We start from the raw sequence: 22,050 nt of genomic DNA, 5'->3' as shown, positions 1-22,050 counted from the left end.
GCTTTGGGTAGTATGAACATTTTATCAATATTAATTCTTCCAATCCATGAGCATGGAATATCTTTCCATTTATTTGTGTCGTCTTCAGTTTCTTTCATTAACGTCTTATAGTTTTCAGTGCACAGGTCTTTCACCTCCTTGGTTAAATTTATTCCTAGGCATTTTATTCTCTTTGATGCAATTGTAAATGGGATTGTTTTCTTAATTTCTCTTTGTGATAGTTGGTTATTAGTGTATAGAAATGCAGCAGATTTTTGTATATTGGTTTTGTATCCTACAAATTTACTGAATTCATTTGTTAGTACTAACAGCTTTTTGGTGGAGTTTTTAGGATTTTCTATATGTAACATCATGTAGTCTGCAAAAAGTAACAGTTTTTCTTCTTCCTTTCTTATTTGGGTGCCTTTTATTTCTTTTTCTTGCCTAAATGCTCTGGCTAGGATTTCCAGTAGTATGCTGAATAAAAGTGGTGACACTGGGCATCTTTGTCTTGTTTCTGATCTTAAACACTGTCAGCTTCTTGCCATTGAGTATGATGTTAGCTGTGGGCTTGTCCTATATAGCCTTTATTATGTTGAGGTACTTGTTTTGTTTTTTAATGTTATTTTACGTCATTATGTTGTGAGGGGGGTTGTTGCACTGATAAAGAATTTATGTCTTCAACCTTATTCTACCGAACTGTTTTCCAAAGTGGTTTTACCAGTTTGTATACTGACAGTGTCTGGGAATTCCCATTGCTTCACTTCTTCACCAATACCTGGTAATGTCAAACTTACAAGTTTTTGCCAATCTGGTGAGTATGTTCTGGAATCTTGGAGTCTCAATTGCCATATTCCTGACTACAGTGAGACTGAGCACGTTTTCCTGTGTATATTGGCTATTTGGATATCCTTTTTTATGAAGTTCCTGTTTAAATATCTTGTGTACTTTTCTATTGGTTTGTCTGTCATTTTCCTTTTATTATATTTAAAATATGTTCTGTGATATTAGTCCCTTTTTTTGGTTATATGTGTTAAAAATACTTTTCCCACTTTGTGATTTATCTCTTTATTGTCTTTATGATGAACTGACGTTCTTAGTTTTAATAATCAATGTTATTAGTCTTTTGCTTCATTATTAGTGCTTTTTGTGTCTTGTTTAAAAAGTCCTTCCTTAGTTTAAGAGCAACTAATATATTCTGTAGTATCTTCCAACAGCATTATACTTTCACTTTTAAAATTTGGTTTTCTAATCCACTTTGGATTATCTTTGTGTATGATGTGAAGTAGGGTTCAAATTTTATTTTTTTTCTAAAATACACAGTCATCCAAATAAATATTCCTTTCCTTCCTGATATGATATATACATGTTCATACACCCACACCCCCCCCCCCCACACACACACACCCACCTATACACCCATAGGTCTGGGTTCCCTGTTTTGTTTCCTGGGTCTCTCTGTCTTTCCCTGCATCATTATCACACTGTCTTAATTGGTTTAGTGTTGTAATAAGTCTTCATAATTGATGGAACAAATTTTCGTACTATGTTGATTTTCAAGAGTACCTTGGCTGTTCTTGGTCATTTCTATATTAATTTTAAAATCATCTTATTGAGTTTCACAAGAACTGTTGGAATTTTGGTTGAGATTGTATTGATTGAATTTTCAACTTGGGGATAATTAACTTCTTTTCAATTTTAAGGCTTCCAGTCTATCAATATGGTATATTTCTTCATTTATTTAGGTGTTATTTAATCAAGTTTTATATTTTTCTACCTAAAGGATCTTGCACGTTTTGTTAGCTTTATTGTTAGGTATTTTATTTATTTAATGCTATTGCAAATGTTATTTTAAATTTTATTTCCAAGCTTTTTTCTTAGTGTATGGGAATGCAGTTGGTTATTGTATTGTTTCCTTCTACTTTGCTAAATCTTTTTATTAATTCTAATACTTTATCTGTAGTTTTAAAGAGATATTCTGTATTCTCAATTATTTCATTAGTGAATGACAGTTTTATTTCTTGCTTTTTGGTCTGTGTACCTTTTATTTCTTTTCTTGCCTCATTGTGCTGCTTTGAATAAAATGTAGTGGTAATTGAAGTTCTCATTCCTCATCTCAGGGAAAACGCTTTCAACTTTTCACTGTTAAGTATGATGTTGCTGAATCATTGTTATAGATTCTGCTGATCAAATTAAGGAAATTCCCTTCTGCTAATTGTTTTGAGAGTTCTTTTAATATCATCAGGAGTTGTTGTGTATTTTCAGATGCTTTTTCTTTATCTATGATCATGTAATTTTTTCTTTTAACATCTTAATATAGAGTTACATTAATTGATTTTAAAGATTGGCACCTGAGCTAACAACTTTTGCCAATCTTTTTTTCTTTTTCCTGCTTTTTCTCCCCAAATCCTCCCAGTACATAGTTGTATATTTTAGTTGTGGGTCCTTCTAGTTGTGGCATGTGGGATGCTGCCTCAGTGTGGACTGACGAGCAGTGCCATTTCTGCGCCCATGATCAGAACCAGCGAAACCCTCGGCTGCTGAAGCGGAGCATGCAAACTTAACCACTCCGTCACGGGGCTGGCCCCACATTAATTGATTTTACAGTGTTAAACAAATCTTACATTCCTGTAATAAAGCCAACTTTGCTATGATATATTGTTTTTATCCATTGTTAGCTTCAGTATGCTGTTGTTCTGTTTAGAATTTGAATCTACTTTCGTGAGCTATATTGCTCCGTAATTTTTCATTCTCGTATTTTCTTTGATTCCTTGTTCTGGCAATATCTATATGCTTTAAGTCTTCTGACATTTAGTTGTATTCTTGTAAGATTTTTCAGGGTTTTTTTTCTGTCACTTTACTGTGATATCTATAGATATGTTTTTTTAATCCATTTTGGATTTGCTGCAATTTTTTTCTCTGTGTAGAAAAATAGAATTTATGTGAATTAAATGTACACACACATAACACTATGTTGAAAGGATAACTATAGATTCAAGGGAGCATTACGGGTGGTCTATAAAGGTTGGGAAGGGGAATGGAATTAGAAAACAAGTACAAAAAAGAATAAAACCATATTCAAGTATGATGCTTTACATGGACTAAAGGTGTTTGTAAACCATGAACTAAGTACAATTCAACATGAGATTAAAACAAAAAAGCAACCCCTTTCTCTTCAGTTTCTCAATACAACCCAATGCTTCTTTCTTTTCAGTCAGAATTGAATAAATGCAGCATTTTTGAATTCACTGGGATTCTTGATCTGAAGCTTGGTGTTTTCTTCAGTTCTGCAAACTCCTCAGCTATTATCTCTTCAGAATATAGCCTGTGTCTCTTTATTTCTCCCTTCTTCTTTTTGGAACTGTATTATTGCCTCTCACTTTATATTCCATCTTCCTTAACTTTGCTTCTGTACTTTCCATTTTTGTATTTCCTTGCTGTATCCTTGATATTGTACCTGACCTGTTTTCTAGTATACTGTTTTTCTTTTCAGCTGTGTCCAATCTTCTGCCAGACATATTGATTGAGTTATTAATTGTTGATTATATTTTTCAAATCTAGAGAGTCTACTGGGGTCTTTAAAAAATCTGCTATTCTTTACAGATAGTTTCAACCTTGACTTTATTTCTTTAAACAGAGTAAGGATAGTTGTTTTAAATTCTGTTTGTGATAATGCCAAAATCTGCAGTTGTGTGTCTGTCCATTTCTCTTGTCTATTTCTTCTTGCTTGTTCTTGTAATACAGTGTTTTCTTCCTGCCTGGTTATCTTTGTGTGCTGTTTATTTTCCTTGAAAAACTATTTATGAAGATTCCTAGATTACCTAGAATAAAGTTACATTCCTCTAGAAAGAATTTTCGTTTGCTTCTGCCAGGTTCTTATGGGCACTACTAGTCTGGAAGCATTTTAAATCATATGGATAGGTTGAGGTTTCTTTCACCATCCTATGAAGCAAATTTTGTTAACAAATTCATTTAAAATTAAGTTGTTTACAACTTTATGGGATGAAACTTTTTTTTATATTCTCTTTCCTTGTCTCAGCCTCCCTTTTCTTCTCCTTTATGCTTTATCTGCTCAGCACCAAGGCAGCTCTCCTGTAGAAGGTGGATTATTTTTGCTTTAACCTTACCTGAGAGTTTAACTCTTCTGATATACAGTGGGTCTCGTATTAGACCTCCTACTTTGGCAGGCCCTAGGTTTGAATTCCGTATCTCTCACACCAGAGGCCATTAAAGCTGTTATTTAATTTTTCTCAATTTGGCAAATGCTCACAGGGTAAGGATGGCTTTCTATGCTCAGTTTATTTCTTGATTCTTGGTCTTTTTTGGAATTTAGAATTTGGCTTCATAATTTTTTATTATCTTTGACACTTTTATAATTTTATATTTATATTTATATTATAATTTTATAATTTATAATATAAAATTTCATAGTTTTTATTATCTTTGACACAGGTATTTGACACTTTTAAGAAGATTAAAAAATATAAGAATTGTTACTTGTTTTTAGTTGGAGGATTGGTCCAAATAACACAGCCCATCATTTTTAAGAATGGAAGTTTCTCTTTTAGAAAGTTTCTTGCATACACACTTGTGATGGTTAATTTTATGTGTCAAGATTGCTAGGCTACAGTCCCCAGATATTTGGTCAAACACCTGTCTAGATATTGCTGTGAAGGTAATTTTTGGATGAGATCAACATTTAAATCAGTAGACTTTGAGTAAAGCAGATTTCCCTCCATCTGTGGGTGGGCCTCAGGCAATCAGTTGAAGGCCTTAAGAGAAAAAGACTGAGGTTCCCCAAGGAAGAAGGAACTCTGCTTCTAGATTGCCTTTGGACTCAAGTTGCAACATCGACCTTTCCCTGGGTCTCCAGCCTGCTGACCTGCCCTGAAGATTTGAAGATTTCAAACTTGCCAGACCCCACCATTGCATGAGCCAATTCTTTAAAATAAATTCTCTCTCTCTGTCTCTCTGTCTCTCTCTCCATATATACACATCCTATTGCTTCTGCTTCTCTGGAGAATGATTAATAATAGAATACCTATCAGAATGGCTAAAATTAAAAAATAGTGATAACATCAAATGCTGGTAGGGATTTGGAGAAACTAGATCACTCATACATTGCCAATGGGAATGTGAAATGGTGTAGCCACTCTGGAAAATAGTTTGGCAGTTTATTTTACAACTGAAAATTGACTCAGTTTTCATTCATTCACCCCAACAATTGCACCCTTGGACATTTATCCCTAAGAAATGAAAACTTAGGTTTGTGTAGAAACTTGTACATGAATGTTTGTAGCAGCTGTATTTGTAAGAGCCAGAAACTGAAAACCACTCAGTTGTCCTTCAGTGAGTACATGGTTAAACAAACCATAGTACGTCCACACCATGGACTATTACTCAGAAAGACTTAAATGAACTTCAGGGTAATTATTACGAGTGAAAAAATCCAATCTCAATAGATTACATGATGTATGATTCCGTTTATATAACACTCTTGAAATAACAAAATTATAGAAATAGAGAAAAGATTAGTGTAATGAGTATGGAGACAAAGCAGCTGCATGAGGGACCCTGTGTTGATGGTACAGTTCTGTATCTTGAATGTCGTGGTAGTTACAAGAAGTTGTGTATATAATAGACATGCACAAATTGTACACACAGACGCATGCACAAATGAGTGGTAGAATCATTATAAGCTCTGTGGATTGTACTAATGTCAGATACACAGTTTTTATATTGTACTGTTATAGTACAAGATCTTAACATTGGGAGAGGCTGAGTGAATGGTGCTTAGGACTCCCCGTATATTTCTTTGCAACTACTGTGAATTGATAATAAAATGAAAAGTTGAAAAGTTTCGTGCAGCCTACTTATGAATTTTTGGGGATGAGAAAGATATTTAAGTGCCTTGGTTTTTAATAAAAGGCAGTTACCCTAGTCCTCTTCTTCCAACTTTGTTGGGTTTAAAGATTGCATTCCTATTAATTAGTATTCACACCATCCTTACGAAATGCTTTATATCAAGGTAAAGTTCAGGAAGCATTATGTCTGTCTCAGCCTTGGTATGAAGCAGTTCGTGAAGGGCCAACCCTTGCCTGCAATATTAGGCAGCCAACCTTTAGGAGACGGGTGCTGGGGGCAAAAAATTTAGTCTCCGAGGGTACTAAGGTTAACAGAAAAACAAAAGAAACAGAATGGCATCATTGTTGCTAAATGTTCTGTGTATCAACATCAGAATAGGAGTGATGACAGCTGTTATTCAGTGTTAAACCTGGAGGATTATAGGATACAGGTTGTTATATTTTTATGGTAACTGTGCTGCACTTGAAAAACCTAGATAGATGATTGTTTTCAGTTAAAACTTTTTTATATTACAGGAAATAAATGTTAATATGGAGAATGATTTTAAGACTGAGTCATCATCATCTACCTTTACTCTCCAAAGTTCTTCAGAGACATTGTTTTCTGTTCAGCTATTAGATTTCAAAACAAGTTTACTGGAGGCATTAGAAGAATTACGTATGAGAAGGGTAAGTTCTTTTCTACAATGCTTTTTTTTATCAGAGAACTTGATTTTCTCTGGTTTTTTGGTTTAAGGAAAATAAAAGACATAACAAAATGACCTCTTATTTAGAAAGAAGAAATACAGTCCAAATCATGAAGTAAAAGAGAAAAGGACAGATTTAGTTGACATCTGGGAATGGGAAAGAAGAAGAATTTATAAACTAAAGCAAAAAATAAAAGATTTTCAGATTGTTAAGTATTTGATAAGTCAGCTAGTATTTACTGAGTGCCTTGGAATGCACAGATAACACTATAATTAGACACTATGACTGATAAAAAAACAACTGCTCTTCAGGAGGTTACATTTTGGTAAAGGTTATGAGATAGGTGCCTATGAAATGATTAAATAAAGGCATGAGGCACTACATGATTAAGTGACAAAATATGTGTAGTAAGTATTCTGAGTTCAAAGAATTAAATATCCTTATATTTTTAAAGTGATAACTCTGAGATTTTTAGAAAGGAGATATCTAATATAAAATTGTAAAAGATAGTTGGTTTCAGCAGATCTATATTGTGCAAAACTCTTTGAAAGCATTTCATTTCTGAAACTCTGTGGGTCTAAATTTGAAGAGTATGTTGTCAGTTCTCTAGAAGATAGATTGGAGTTGGTAAGGGTCTGGAGAGAATAAAATAAACTATAAAACTGTTGTAATAATGATCTAGAGATGAGGTCACTAGGACTTACATATAGTTGTGAAGATAGAACAGAAGAGACAGAAAAGAGAATCCTTAGAATTTGATGACTTCCTGAAAATAAACTATAAGTGAGAGAAAAAGAGATCTGAAACATTTTTATTATGTGAACCTTGCTCTAAGATTTAAAAATATTGAAATTTGTTATAATAAGAAAATTTGATTACCACAATGTTCAACTTATATAAAGCTATTTATTATCAGTATAAGAAAAGTCTATTTAACAAGGAAGAAATCCTGCTAAAAAGGATATCTTGGATAAGCATTAAAAAGAACTATTATTGTAAAATTAGTTTTAAATGGTATCTTTTCTAAGTATAGCAACTTTAGATAACTATTTAAAACTTTATATTGTTTTATTATTCCAGAAACTGGCCCAGCTAGTCTACATTTGTCCAGTCAGTTTTGATACTGAAAGGTCTACTAATGGCAAGGCTTGCTTTCTTTTTTGACAGAAAATGTCTTATTTTGCCTTGGAATTGTAGATTGATATTTATGTTCTGTCAGTATTTTAAAGAGATTTTATTGAATTCTTTTGTTACTATTGACAAGTTTGGTGTTAGTTTAATTGTTCCTCTGTAGGTAATCCATCATTTCTTTCTCTTTGCTCTTAAGATCTTCTCTTTATCTTTAATGGTGTCTAGTTTTAATGAGTCAAGGTGTGAATTTATTTACATTTCTTGGGACTCATTTTGCTTCCTGAATCTTAGGAAAATTTTCAGCCGTGATCTTTTTGAGCATTACCTCTCCCTTATTTCCTCTGTTATCTCCTGGAAATCCCATTAAATAGCATCTTGGACCATGTCATTCTGGATTTTATGACTTAACTCTCTTTTATATTTTCCATCTATTTGTACTTCTGTATTGCATTCTGTGTAATTTGTTTCGTTGTTTCCTAATTGTCTCTTCAGATGTTTTTACTTGCCATCTAACCTTGCTTAGAGTTTTTAATTTCCATGATTACATTTTTCATTTCTAGAGGTTCCTTCAATGGATCTGCTATGGTCTGAACGTTTGTGTCCCCCCCAAATTCATATGTTGAAACCTAATGTCCAATGTGATGATAGTAGGAGATGGAGGCCTTTGGGAGGTGATTAGGTCATGAGGGCAGAGTTCTCATGAGTGGGATCAGTGCCCCTATGGAAGAGGCCCAACAGATCTCCTTAGTCCCTTCTACCATGTGAGTTATAAATTGGGAAGCAGCTCTTACCAGACACACAACTTGACCGTGTAGGCACCTTGATCTCAGATTTCCAGTCTCCAGAACTGTGAGAAATAAATTTCTGGTTATAAGCCACACAGTCTGTGGTGTTTTGTTATAGCAGCCCAAACGGACTAAGACAGGATCTGAAAATTTAATGCACTGCCAATCAAAACCCAATGGAATGTTTTTCAGAATTTGGCAGGATGATTCTAAAGTTATGTCTATAAGAAAAATGTATGAATATGTACATATATCAAATCATTATATTGTACACCTTAAACTGATAAAATATTATATGTCAATTTTATCTTAATAAAACTGGAAAAAGAAAAAGAAAAATGTATGAGTATAGACAAAAAATTTTCAAAGAATGAAGTGCTACTTGCTCTATCAGATGTTAAAACATGCTCTAATGCTTTTATAATTAAAAATATGACACTGTTGCAGGAATAAATAGATCAGTAAGGGAATAAATCAATCCAGTGGAGGAAAGGAAGGACAGTCAATAAATGAAATTTGGACAGTTTGGACAAAAGTTGGACAATTTTGGACACAAAAATCAAAATTTAGGAGAAAAAAACTAAATGCAAAGAAAAAATATATACAAATACTAGAAATTATAAGAAATAATTTTTACAGTCTTGGGAATAGAGATTATCTTTCCTATGGGAAAATATGGCTAGATATGGTGATATACAAATTACTACCTTCCATGGGATAAAAGCCACTGTAAATCAAGTTAAAAAACAAGTGACTGAGAGAAAATATTTGCAACATGCAAAATGGAAAATAGGATCAATAATCTTATTTACAAAACATTTCTACAAATCAAAAGACAACCCAGGGGCTGGCCCATGGCTGAGTGGTTAGGTTTTCAAACTCCGCTTTGGCGGCCCATGGTTTTGCTGGTTCAGATCCTGAGCATGGACATGGAACTGCTCGTCAGGCCATGTGGAGGTGGCGTCCCACATGCCTCAACTAGGAGGACCCACAACTAAAAATACACAACTATGTGCTGGGGGGATTTGGGGAGAAAAAGCAGGAAAAAAAAAATAAGATTGGCAATAGTTGTTAGCTCAGGTGCCAATCTTTAAAAACAAAAGACTACCGAAAAGAAAAAATGAAAAGAAAGAATGCAAATAACCATAAAATATGAAAAAATATGCTTAACTTTACTAATAACATAAATGCAAGTTATTGGAAAAATATTAAAAATATGAATAACTTAGTGTTGGCAAGATTTTTCAGGAATGAGTACTGTTTTTCAGTGAGGAAGATTTGCCCTGAGCTAACATCTGTTGCCAATCTTCCTCTTTTTTTTTTTTTTCCCTTGAGAAAGATTAGCCCTGAGCTAATACCTGTGCCAGTCCTCCTTCACTTTGTATGTGGGGTGCCTCCACAATGTGGCTGATGAGTGGAGTAGGTCTGCTCCTGAGATCTGAACCAGCAAACCCAGGCTGCCTAAGCAGAGTGCCCAGAACTTTAACCACTCAACCACAGGGCTGGCCCAGGAATGAGTGCTGTTATATCCTTATTGGTGTAAATCAGTAGAGTTGATAAATAGAATATGAGTTTTATCTGTGTAAATTAATGTAGAGTTTCCTGATGATTAAGTATGAACAGTTTACATTTTTTCTAGGATAATTTCTTATGTGGGCTTAATTGGACAAAGATTTTTCTACAATGATATTTACTATCTTGTTGTAAAGGGAAAAATTGTTAACAATTAAATGTCTATCAACAGGCAGTAAATAAGTGATACTGTTACATTAGTGGCTTCCAATAAACCACATTTCTCGGTATTCATGCCCTTGAGTAGATTACTCCCACACTAACTTAGCCCTGGTCATGGCCGTGTGACATCGGGACATTAGCAAGTGTACAAGCAGGCTGAATGAGTACTTGCACATGAGGGCTTGTGCTCTTGAAATATACCCTCTTGGAAGCAAGCTGCCATGCCGTAAAGCTCTGAATAGATTATTTAATGATAACAAGCCATGTGGGGAGAGACATCGGAATGAGAGAACATCATGGACATTCCAGCCACAGCCAAGCTACCAAGTGACTACATCTGCATGAGTAACCTGATTCACAGCATGTGAAGCAGAACTGCCCAGCTAAGCCCAGGCAATGTACACAATTGTGAGATCTAATAAATTGTTTTTTTTTTTTTTTTAAAGATTTTAATTTTTCCTTTTGCTCCCCAAAGCCCCCCGGTACATAGTTGTATATTCTTCGTTGTGGGTCCTTCTAGTTGTGGCATGTGGGACGCTGCCTCAGCGTGGTTTGATGAGCAGTGCCATGTCTGCGCCCAGGATTCGAACCAACGAAACACTGGGCCGCCTGCAGCGCAGCGTGCGAACTTAACCACTCGGCCACGGGGCCAGCCCCATAAATTGTTATTTTAAATCACTAAGTTTTGGGGTGGTTTGATATGCAGAATTAGGTGGCTGAATCAGGCAAATGGAATATTATGTAGCTCTTAAAAAAGAATAAAGTAGGTACATATGTACTAATATGGGAGATGTACATGGTACATGGTAGCGTGGGACCATAAAAATGACCCTGCAAGCTGAAAACATGCAAAAACCATCTTAATAATAAATGGTAAAAGTTATGATTGTCCTGTGACTTAAAAATATTTGTGAAAACATTACATACTCTCTTCTGTTACAAATGTAAAGGAAAATGAAAAAATATTTAGTAACTGTGATTTAAAACATTAGACACATTGAGAATTAATGTGTTTTATCTCTTTGTAAAAAAACTTATCAAGATAGTTTGAACAGTGCTTGCCTTATTCTTGTGTAACTTACAATATGGAGTGAGCATCATTTTTCTGCCTTTGCAAATTATAATACAGGCAGAGATACTGCAGGTTCAAGTCCAGACCACCACAATAGAGTTAATATTGTAATAAAGCAAGTCACATGAATTTTCTTGTTTCCCAGTTCATATGAAAGTTATGTTTACACTATACTGTAGTCTGTTAAGTGTGCATTAGTATTATGTCTAATTAATTAGAAAATACTTTATTGCTAAAAACTGCTAACCATCATCTGAGCCTTCAGTGAGTCATAATCTTTTTTGCCGGTGGAGGGTCCTCCCTCAGTATTGGCGGCTGCTGACTGATCAGGGTGGTAGTTGCTGAAGGTTGGGGTGGCTGTGGCAATTTCTTAAATTAAGACAGAAATGAATTCTGCCATATGGATTGACTCTTCCTTTCATGAACAATTTCTCTGTAGCATGTGATGCTGTTTGATAGCATTTTACTTACAGGAGAACTTTTTTCCAAAATTGGAGTCAGTCCTCTCAAACCCTGCTGCTGCTTTATCAGCTAAGTTTATGTAATGTTCTAAATCCTTTGTTGTCATTTCAGTAGTCTTCACGACATTTTCACCAGGAGTAGATTCCATCTCAAGAAACCACTTTCTTTGCTCATCCATGATAAGCAACTCCTCAGCCATTAAAGTTTTATCATGAAATTGCAGCAATTCAGTCATATCTTCAGCCTCTGCTTCTAACTCTAGTTCTCCTGCTATTTCCCCACATCTGCAGTTACTTCCTCCACTGAAGTCTTGAACCCCTCAAAGTCATCCCTGAGGGTTGGAATCAACTTTTTCCAAACTCCTGTTAATGGTGATATTTTTACCTTTTCCCATGAATCAGGAATGTTCTTAATGGCATCTAGAATGGTGACATCTCTCCAGAAGGTTTTCAATTTACTTTGCCCAGATCCATCAGAGAAATCACTGTCTGTGCAATCTACAGCGTTAGGCAATGTATTTCTTCAATGAAAAGACTTCAAAGTTGAAATTACTACTTGCTGCATGGACTGCAGAGTAGATGTTGTGTTAGCAGGCATGAAAACAACATTAATTGTACATCTCCATTAGAGCTCTTGGGTGATCAGGTTCATTGTCAATGAGTAGTAATATTTTGAAAGGAATCTTTTTTTCTGAGCAGTAGGTTTCAACAGTGTGCTTGAAATATTCAGTGAACCATGTTGTAAGCAGATGTCCTGTCATCCAGGCTTTGTTGTTCCGTTTATAGAGCACAGGCAGAGTAGATTCAGCATAATTCTTATTAAGTGCCCTAGGATTTTCAGAAGGGTAAATGAGCATTGACTTCAACTTAAAGTCACCAGCTGCATTGTTAGCTCCTAACAAGAGAGTCAGCCTGTCCTTTGAAGCCAGGCACTGACTTCTCTCTAGGTATGAAAGTCCTAGATGGCGTCTTCTTCCAATATAAGGCTGTTTTGTCTACATTGAAAATCAGTTGTTTAGAGTAGCCACCCTCATTAATTATCTTAACTGCATCTCTAGGTAACTTGCTGCATCTTCTATACCCGCACTTGCTGCTTCCCCCTGCACTTTCATGTTATGGAGACAGCGGCTTTCCTTAAACCTCATGAACCAATGTCTGCTGGCTTCAAACTTTTCTTCTGCAGCTTCCTCACCTCTCTCAGCCTTCATAGAATTGAAGACACTTAGGGCTTTGCTCTGGATCAGGCTTTGACTTAAGGAAATGTGGCTGGTTTGATCTTCTATCCAGACCACTGAAACTTTCTCTGTATCAGTAATAGGGCTGTTTGCTTTCTTTTCATTCATGTGTTCACTGGAGTACCACTTTTAATTTCCTTCACGAACTTTTCCTTTGCATTTACAACTTGGCTAACTGTTTGGTCAAGAGGCATAGCTTTTGGCTTGTCTTGGCTTTTGACATGCCTTCCTCACTAAGCTTAATCATTTCTAGCTTTTCATTTAAAGTGAGAGATCTGTGACTCTTGCTTTCACTTGAACACTTAGAGGCCATTGTAAGGTTATTAATTGTCCTAATTTCAATATTGTGTTTCAGGGAATAGGGAGGCCCAAGGAGAGGGAGAGATGGAGGAACAGCCGGTGGGTGAAGCAGTCAGAGCACACACAACAATTAAGTTCACTGTCTAAAACGGGCACTGTTCATAGCACCCCAAAACAATTACAATAGTAACATCAAAGATCACTGATCACAGGTCACCATAAAAAAATACAATAATAATGAAAAAGTTTGAAATATTATGAGAATTACCAAAACATGACACAGTCATGAAGTTAAACAAATGCTGTTGGAAAAATGGCACTGATAGACTTGCTCAATGCAGGGTTGCCAAAAACCTTCAATTTGTAAAAAACACAACATCTGCAAAGCACAATAAAGTGAAGTGCAATAAAACAAGGTGTGCCTGTACTCCTGTTCGTGTTTGGATCAGCTTTCCACATTTTATCCCTTGCATTTTCAGTGTTGTCAAATGTCTTTGAGAGCTCCTTTAATGTGATATTTTTGCTGGTGTCACTTCCTCTGGGACATACTCATCCTTTTTGTCATAGTCACTTTCCTCATTTATGTTGATACATTTGCCTTCTCTGTGTTCCTCTGGCTATGTTTCAAGGGTCTCTTAGATGGCGGCACTTTTAATATTCCTGTGGTCAGCTGTTTCTTCTATAACTCCATTTATATTTGATTTGAATTTCACTTCCAGTGTTATCTTTTCTCTCTCTCTCTCTTCTTTTTTCTTTTTCTGTGCTTTCATCTTTGTTGGTCAATTCCCTTTTTTGATTATCTTGACATCTGATTATATGACATTGTCAAATGTCATATGGATTTATCACTGGGAAGCAAGAAAGGAACACACCTCACACACTTTACTGTCTTTGCCTAGACTGAATAACGGATATACAGTGACCAGCCATTGATAGACTGTGAAAGAAGTGACATGAATGATCACTGATTGTGATCCACATGTGTTATTATGTAGTGATCTGTGGATTGAAGAGTTAACAGTGAAGTTTGTGTGATCACTAACAGTAAGGTACCATGGCACCTGAAATTTGAACCTTGTTGTTGGGGAACTGGTAGTGTTTAACCAAACTACGGTAACTGAAATTTGTGTGTATTGGTCCTATGCAACATGAGGACTGCCTGTATATTGTTAAATGAAAAATGAAAGTTAAAAAAATCGAAATAGAAAATCTTTGTACAGCCAGAGAAAACAGTTCTAGGATATATGTTAAACCATTCATCGTGGTTACTTCAGAAGAGTAAAGTTCTTTATACAATCATACATCCCTTAATGATAGGGCTAATTTCTAGGAAATGTATCATTAGGCCATTAGATTTTGTGCCAACATCATAGAGTGTACTTAACAAACCTAGATGGCATAGCCTACTACACACCTAGGATATATGGTACTAATCTTATGCGACCACTGTCGTATTATATGCTGTTCATTGTTTGCCAAGCATTACACAGTGCATGACTTTAGTGTTCTTGCACCTTTTCTATGAATTCAAGGTTGTTTTATTATAAAAAAATAAAAATGATAAAGTATCAGGCATGCCAAGAAATACTATGTGATCAACACCAATATAAGAGCCAGACAATAAAAATAAAACTATAGTGATTTGAATATTGGAGTTTAAACTGGAGAGGAAATTTAATATTATGATTAATAGATTGAAGAAATCAGAGAATTGAGAAAATAGAGGAAGAGATGGAGAATTTTACCAGAGAGTTGAAATCTATAAAAAAAAGAATCAAATGGAAATTCTGGAAGTAAAATATACAGTATCCAAAATTAAGAACTCAGTAGAATAAACAGCTGCTTAGACCCAGCAGAAGACACGATTGGAGAACTGGATGATAGTAGAAAATATCCAAATGATAAAACAACACTCATAGATTTAGGAAGCTCTGCAAAATCCAAGTAGGATGAATACAAAGAAAACCACACCCGGGTACATCATAGAAGGACTACTGAAAAACCAAATGGAACATCTTAAAAGCAGCCAGAAGTGGAAAAATATCAATTATTTTCAAAGGAATAATAATACAATTGATAGTGGACTTCTCAATAAGAAATATTTCGCCCAGAAGACAATGGAATGACACTTAAAAGCGTCACTAAAAGAATAACTACCAACCTAGAATTATATTCCCCAGGAATATTCTCAAAAACAAAAGTGTGAATCTTAAATGAATTTTTCTAAATGAAAGAAGCCAAATCCAAGAGGCACTACATATTATTCAGTGCATTTATATGACATTCTGGAAGACAAAACTAAAGAGATGGGGAAAAACTCAGTGATTGCCAGGTGTTGAAGGATGGGATGAGGATTGACTGTAAATGGAATGCATAAGAGAACTTTTGGGAATGATGGACCTTTCTGTGTGGTATAGTGGTGGTGGAAACATTACTCCATGCTTGTGTCAAAACGTGTAAAACTGTACACAACAAACAGTGAACTATACTCTATGCAAACTTTATAAAAATTCAGCCAGAATGTGGGGAGAATTCCAGGATGGAATGTAGATTGTGAAAATGTATAACAGTTTCACCAACATATGACATCATTTCAGTGAAAGGAGTGGGTGGGAAAAGAAGCTGACTTCAGTAACTTTGGAAAACAGTATTTTGACTAGTACTGTAAGGGTAAAGACAACAGGAAAGGTCCATAAATACTCTCTTCATTTGGTAAATTTGTTTCTCATAGGGGTAAGATTGAAACTCAAATACACAAATTGTAGATAGAGCTAGGTAGGATTTTTTTCTCTTTTGAAGGAAGAAGCTAGAAATAAGCAAGGAGAAGGCCAGAATGAGCTCTGTGGTGCTAATTAGAATTGGAGATCAGTATGAACTCACGCTTTGATTACATATAGATAGATACAGAAATATAAACGTGTGTGTACATGGGTTAGTATACATACGTACAATTTCTAACTCTACTGAAAGGGCCAGAAGTAATGAAACCCCAGCAGCAGCAACCATATACAGTGCCCAGATCTTGCTTCTAAATGTCATTATATAATGAAAGGAACCAGGACTCTTTGGAGAAATGGCTTATTCTAGGGCGCCTTTTAGTGCTGGAAAGTAAGGAAGTTCTTAAAATAACGTCAAAAACATGAAGAAGCCAACCTGAAAGAGCTCCCCATGGACAAAGCTGGAACAATTTGAGCAACAAAATAAATAATGATAGTATTCAGTATAACCCAAAGAGTAAAATAAGTATCCATTATTCCCTTCTGATATAAGTAGATGATTGAACAAATGAGAGAGATGGGACAAATCTTTTAGAAGATTCCAATTAATAAATATAGGAGGAAGGAGAGAAATAGAAAATCACCCTTAGAACATCATAGTAATAATTGCTGCAGGCAAGATCCACTGCTGAATACTAAAATTAATGGATGAAACTTTAAGGAGAAACAGAATAGTTGCATAGTCACACAGCATCTTTCCCAAATTATTTGGTAAGTTACTGTGATGATTTTATGCATGTTGAAAAATTGTTCGATACTCCTTCCTCTAGAAAGTGCAGATTAATTTCTCTCACCTTGATTGTGGGCTAAGTTCTAATGACTAGAAGATATAGAGGGAAAAATAGTTGTTTACTGTGGAGAAACCTGGCAGAAACCACCTGGCAGTAAATGATTAAAGTTAACAGCCCAGAAAAAATTCATGTGGTCTCATTGATTCATATGAATATCAAATACTCATGATATGATATCATGAGAAGGGAACTTTACGTCTGTGGTATTCCAAACCTAATCTAATCATGAGAAAATAGCGAACAAACCCCATATGAGGGACATTCTACAAGATAGTGTCAACAATACTTGTCAAAAATGTCAAGGTCATGAAAAACAAGAAAAGACAGAAACTATCACAGATTGGAGGAATCCAAGGAAGCATGATAACTAAATGTAACATGTCCCTGGTTGGATCCTGGAACAGATATTGGAGGAAAACTAGTAAAATCTGAAAAAAACTATGTAGTCTAATTAATAGTACTGTAACAATGTTATTTTCTTGACTTTCATAAATGTACCATAGTTATGTAAGTTTTTAACATTAGGGAAGCGGGTAAAGAGTATACATGAACTTGACCATCTTTGCAAGTCTTCTGTAAACCTAAAATTATTTCAAAATAAAAAGTTTGTAAAAAAAAAATTAGGACTTTAAAACAGTGAAAACTCAAGAAATATTGTAGTACACATTAATATGCTTCCTTTTTTTAATTTTTAGGAGATATTAAGCAAGTAAAACTATATTTGGTCATTATTTAATATTTCCTGAGCACTTACTATAGCAGATTTTAGAGATTATAATACCATGTAATAGCAAAGGAGTGCACAATATACTCTGAGAGTGTGGGTAAGGAAATGCCTAACTTTACTCGGGAGAGTGAGGGAAGCTTCATGGGGGGAATAACTTGTGCACAGACATTATGAATGAGTAGGAATTTTGAATCAGTCTTTCTAAGGGCTTATCAATTGTGTTAGTCTTTTTAAGGAATTAAATTTTGACTTTGCTGATTCTCTCTATTGCATATTTGTTTTACGTTTTATTAATATCTGCTCTTACCTTTGTTACTTCATTATTTAATTTGCTGTTCTTTTTGTTTTGAACTTTTGGAGATGAATATTTAGTTAATGAATTTTAACCTTTTTTTCTTTTCTAATCTAAAGCATTTAAAACTATAAACTCCTCTTTCAGCATGGCTTTCGCTGGATCTCACAAGTTTGTATATATTTTATCTTCATTATTGTTCAGTTCAAATTATTTTCTAATTTTCCTTGTAATTTCTTCTTTGACCTATAGTTATTTAGAAGTGTATTACTTCTTTTACAGATATTTGGGAATTTTCTTTTACTTTTTGTTAACTTTAAAAAATTGATTTCTAGCATATGAGCTAATATGCTCTATATAATTTCAATCACTTTTTTTTTCTTTTAGATTTTATTTTTTTCCTTTTTCTCCCCAAAGCCCCCCGGTACATAGTTGTATATTCTTTGTTGTGGGTCCTTCTGGTTGTGGCATGTGGGACGCTGCCCCAGCGTGGTTTGATGAGCAGTGCCATGTTCACTAATATTCTCTTCAGTTTATCTAATCTGCAGAGAAAGTCAGTCTATTGAGTTCTTAATTTCACTTCTAGTATTTTTCAGTTCTAAAATTCCCATTTGATTCTTTAATAATTTTCAGCCCTCTGCTGAAATTCATTTTGTCATAGTTCTTGAGCATATTAGTTTCATGTATTTTAAAGTCTGTGTCTCTAACTCCAGTATCTGGACCTCTTGTGAGTAGGGTGGACATTGTGTTGAATTGCAGAGCCTGTATCTTCAATTCCACCTGTATCTGCCGTTCAGTTTCAAAAAATTCTTGCCATATAGAAAAATGGGCGCAGTACTATCAGCTCTTCCAATTATTGAAGAAAAACTAGACATCCAGACTTTAATATGACATCTATTAGATTCTAAAAATTGGAAGTAGGTTGAAAGTTTTTAAAGAAAATATATTTCTAAGCCAAATCTTCTATACAATGGAGATAAAAGACCTCTACCACAGAACTTTCAAACTTAAAATATCCATTTATTTGATAACCTTTGAAAAGTTGCTACTCAATCTTGTTCTGAGAGAATTTAAAATTTAATATTTGCAGCATACTATGCAAATTAATTACTGTACTCTCATGTAGTATATATTACATATCATAATAGAATTATGAAGAAAGTACTATGGGAGTTCAGAGAAAGGACACATTAAATTTATTAAATATCTAAATATAAGTGAGTCCTGGAATTTTAAATTAGCAGTAAGTAAAAGCCAAAGGAAATTTGGGTATTCTAAAATAGCAATGATTTGCTAAGGAAATTGTGAAGGAAAACTGGGTAATTAATGGTATAATATGTGGTAAATAACATTAAGAAGTGTTTATGTGTCCCGTAAAATTAGTTACGCTATGAGTGGAATCATATCCCTTTGTAATTAAAATGATTTGTAGAATGTATGTTTTTAAACTGAATGGAAAATTGATAAAATAGATGTTATCCACATTGCCAAAAGGTAACATTATATAATATGCTTCTTCTATATTAGGATTTTAACTTAACTTCATGCTTTCTATTAAAAATTATTTACCTTTTTATTGGAATTTTTCATCTTTATCTTCCATTCATTCTTCAAGGAGCTTTTGAAAGTTATTAATAATTCTTACTAAATTGTCAATGAAAAGATATATTAAATTTGGTAAGAAAATCCCATCTGTAACTTCAATAAAGTGCCAAGAATATAGAACCTTAAAAGTGTTTATTTTTTATTAGCTGCCTTAGGACTACAAGGATTTAAGTGTTTTTACAAAAACAATAAGAGAGGAGTAATTTGATGGTTTATTTACTCTTTATACCCTTTAGGAAGTGTCCTGCTGTTTAAAGTGCTTGCTTCAGGCTGTGGTTTTACAAGATGGGCTCTGTGATGGTCAGGCCTCTTCAGTTCTTGACCCTGAACAGATTTAGGGATATAGTACATCGAGCAGGCACATGTCCAAGCAGCCAAAACTGTAACTGGATACTTTTATTCTCCTTTTCACACTCATAATCCACTCCTACGAAATTGCCCAGTTCAGTTTCTCATGTTTTCTAATCAAATATTAACTCGTCTTTCAGATAGTTTCTTTGTTTGATTAGCTACAAAGTAGTCAAGGTAAATTTCTCTAATATGCATGGGATTGCCTAAAAGTTCATATTTTTAAAAATCTGTTTCCTAATTAGTATTTAAACTACTATTTTCATGTAAGTCAACTTAATCTATTACAAAGATTTCTGAAATAGAAAAATACTAATATTAGGACATTTGTAGCAATTTTTAAATTCTTTTGCTTTTCCATTCAATAAATATTTTTAGTTCTTATTTTGGAATGTTCTAGCAAATAATCAGAATGGACTTGTATATTTAAAATAGGTAATATGATTTTGAATGGTTTTCTAACTTTTGTGGGATGTGAAGATTAAATTCTGAAGTTTTTGAATGAAAGGAGTATAGCATCACAATCCATACTGTCTGTCAGCACCCAGAGTCTCTTAAAGGTAGTATAATGGTGTGTTTGGGAGACTCAGCGGACAGATCATCTAGGTTCAAATACTGGCTCTGCTGTTTACCTGCTATGTGACTTTAGGCAAGTTACTTATCCTCTTGCTAACCCAGTTTCCTCATCTATAGAATGGTGATAATGAGAGTACTTACTTCACAAAATTATACCTAGGGTTAAATTAATCAATACATAAGAATTCTCAGAACAATACCTAAATCATAGTAAGATCTCAGAACTCACTTTAGCCACTAAATAGAAGTGTGTAACCAGGCCTGTGAGAAGAAAGTATCTTGCACATTTTCAATCCAATTGCTTTGGGAAGATATGCGTGTTATATGTACCCCCCCCCCAAAAAATGTGTATATGCTTATTTGCTTTTTCAATTTGTTTTGACTGTAGATATGTATTACTCAAGAGCTTCTAATCTCTCCTCACTGTTTATCACAGAGCATACCCTGTTGGTGTACATTCCCTCCCTTATTCCATGTTGTAAGAACCCTGATTGTGTCTTAGGGTCCGCCTCTCACCACGGTGAGTCAGATATATCCTGACTGGTCTTAACCATTCATGAAGTTCCCGTGCACTCCCCCTGCCAATGACTGGTTGAGGAGTGGGTATGTGACCTAGTTACAACCTGTGAGATATTAGAAGATGTGTGTTGGGAAGCTTCTGGGAAAAGTTTTGTTACCCTTTAATTAAGAGATTACACTTTTTCTACTGCAGGATGATGTCCTTTCTGTCCTTAATTCCTGCATTTAAAGTAGTGGAGGGGTAAAAAGCCTAAGGAAAATCACTTGGATAATGGCAAAATGGAAAGATGGCAAAATCATAATCCTTGATGATATTGTTGAGCCAATGAAAATCAATTCTGGAAGCACTCTGCCTTTAGACTCGTCATGTGAGATGATATGTCCTATAAGCCATTGTGAGTCGGGATTTGTTGTTGCTACTTGCTGCTGAAAGCATTTTAAATGAGACGACTTTCATGAAAGCCTATCTTTGAACACCATAGCATAAGTGTGTGTGTGTGTAATAAAGCAAAGAATATGTAAGAGAGTCATAAGGAAAATATTTCATAACAAAAAAATACATATATATATATATATATTTGAGGAAGATTAGCACTGAACTAACATCTGCCGCCAATCCTCTTTTTGCTGAGGAAGACTGGCCCTGAGCTAACATCCATGCCCATCTTCCTCTACTTTATATGTAGGATGCCTGCCACAGTTGGCTTGCCAAGTGGTTCCATGTCCGCACCTGGGATCTGAACTGGCGAACCCCAGGCTGCCAAAGTGGAACGTGCACTTAACCGCTGTGCCACCGGGCCGGCCCCACAAAAATATATTTTATCTGTTAATATCCACTCTGACTTCTCCCAAACATTTTGTTATGAAAATTGTCAAACACAGCAAAATAAAATAATTTGACAGTGAACACTCATACACCATTAACAGTTTACTATACTTGCTTTGTCACATATCTATCTATCTATTTATCCCTCCTTCAGCTTCTTTTTTGGTGATTTCAGAATAAATTGCAGGCATCAGTGCACTTCCTCCTAAATACTTCAGAATGCATATTATTAAGGAGAGTTCGATATTTGTTTACAGCTTTTTTCTTTAGAGTAAAATTTACATACACTGAAAGGCAAAAATCTTAACTGTACATTTGATGAGTTGTGATGGATGCGTACA

At 34.8% G+C, this 22,050-nt stretch overlaps 1 protein-coding gene across 1 annotated transcript in view; it reads left to right on the top strand.

The window, feature by feature from the left end:
• The window catches only part of CCDC73 (coiled-coil domain containing 73), a 152,768-nt gene that overhangs the window by 25,772 nt on the left and 104,946 nt on the right, over window positions 1-22,050 (top strand). The window contains exon 2 of the mRNA XM_014863229.3: window positions 6,360-6,512. Within this exon, the coding sequence (XP_014718715.3) occupies window positions 6,375-6,512 (138 nt within the window). The 5' untranslated portion in view covers window positions 6,360-6,374. The remainder of the gene's footprint in view (window positions 1-6,359; window positions 6,513-22,050) is intronic.

Source organism: Equus asinus, chromosome 20, assembly GCF_041296235.1.
Source record: "Equus asinus isolate D_3611 breed Donkey chromosome 20, EquAss-T2T_v2, whole genome shotgun sequence".
In the NCBI taxonomy this organism is placed as follows: domain Eukaryota; kingdom Metazoa; phylum Chordata; class Mammalia; order Perissodactyla; family Equidae; genus Equus; species Equus asinus.
Note: the sequence above shows the minus strand (reverse complement) of the source record. Positions and strands in the feature narration are given on the sequence as shown.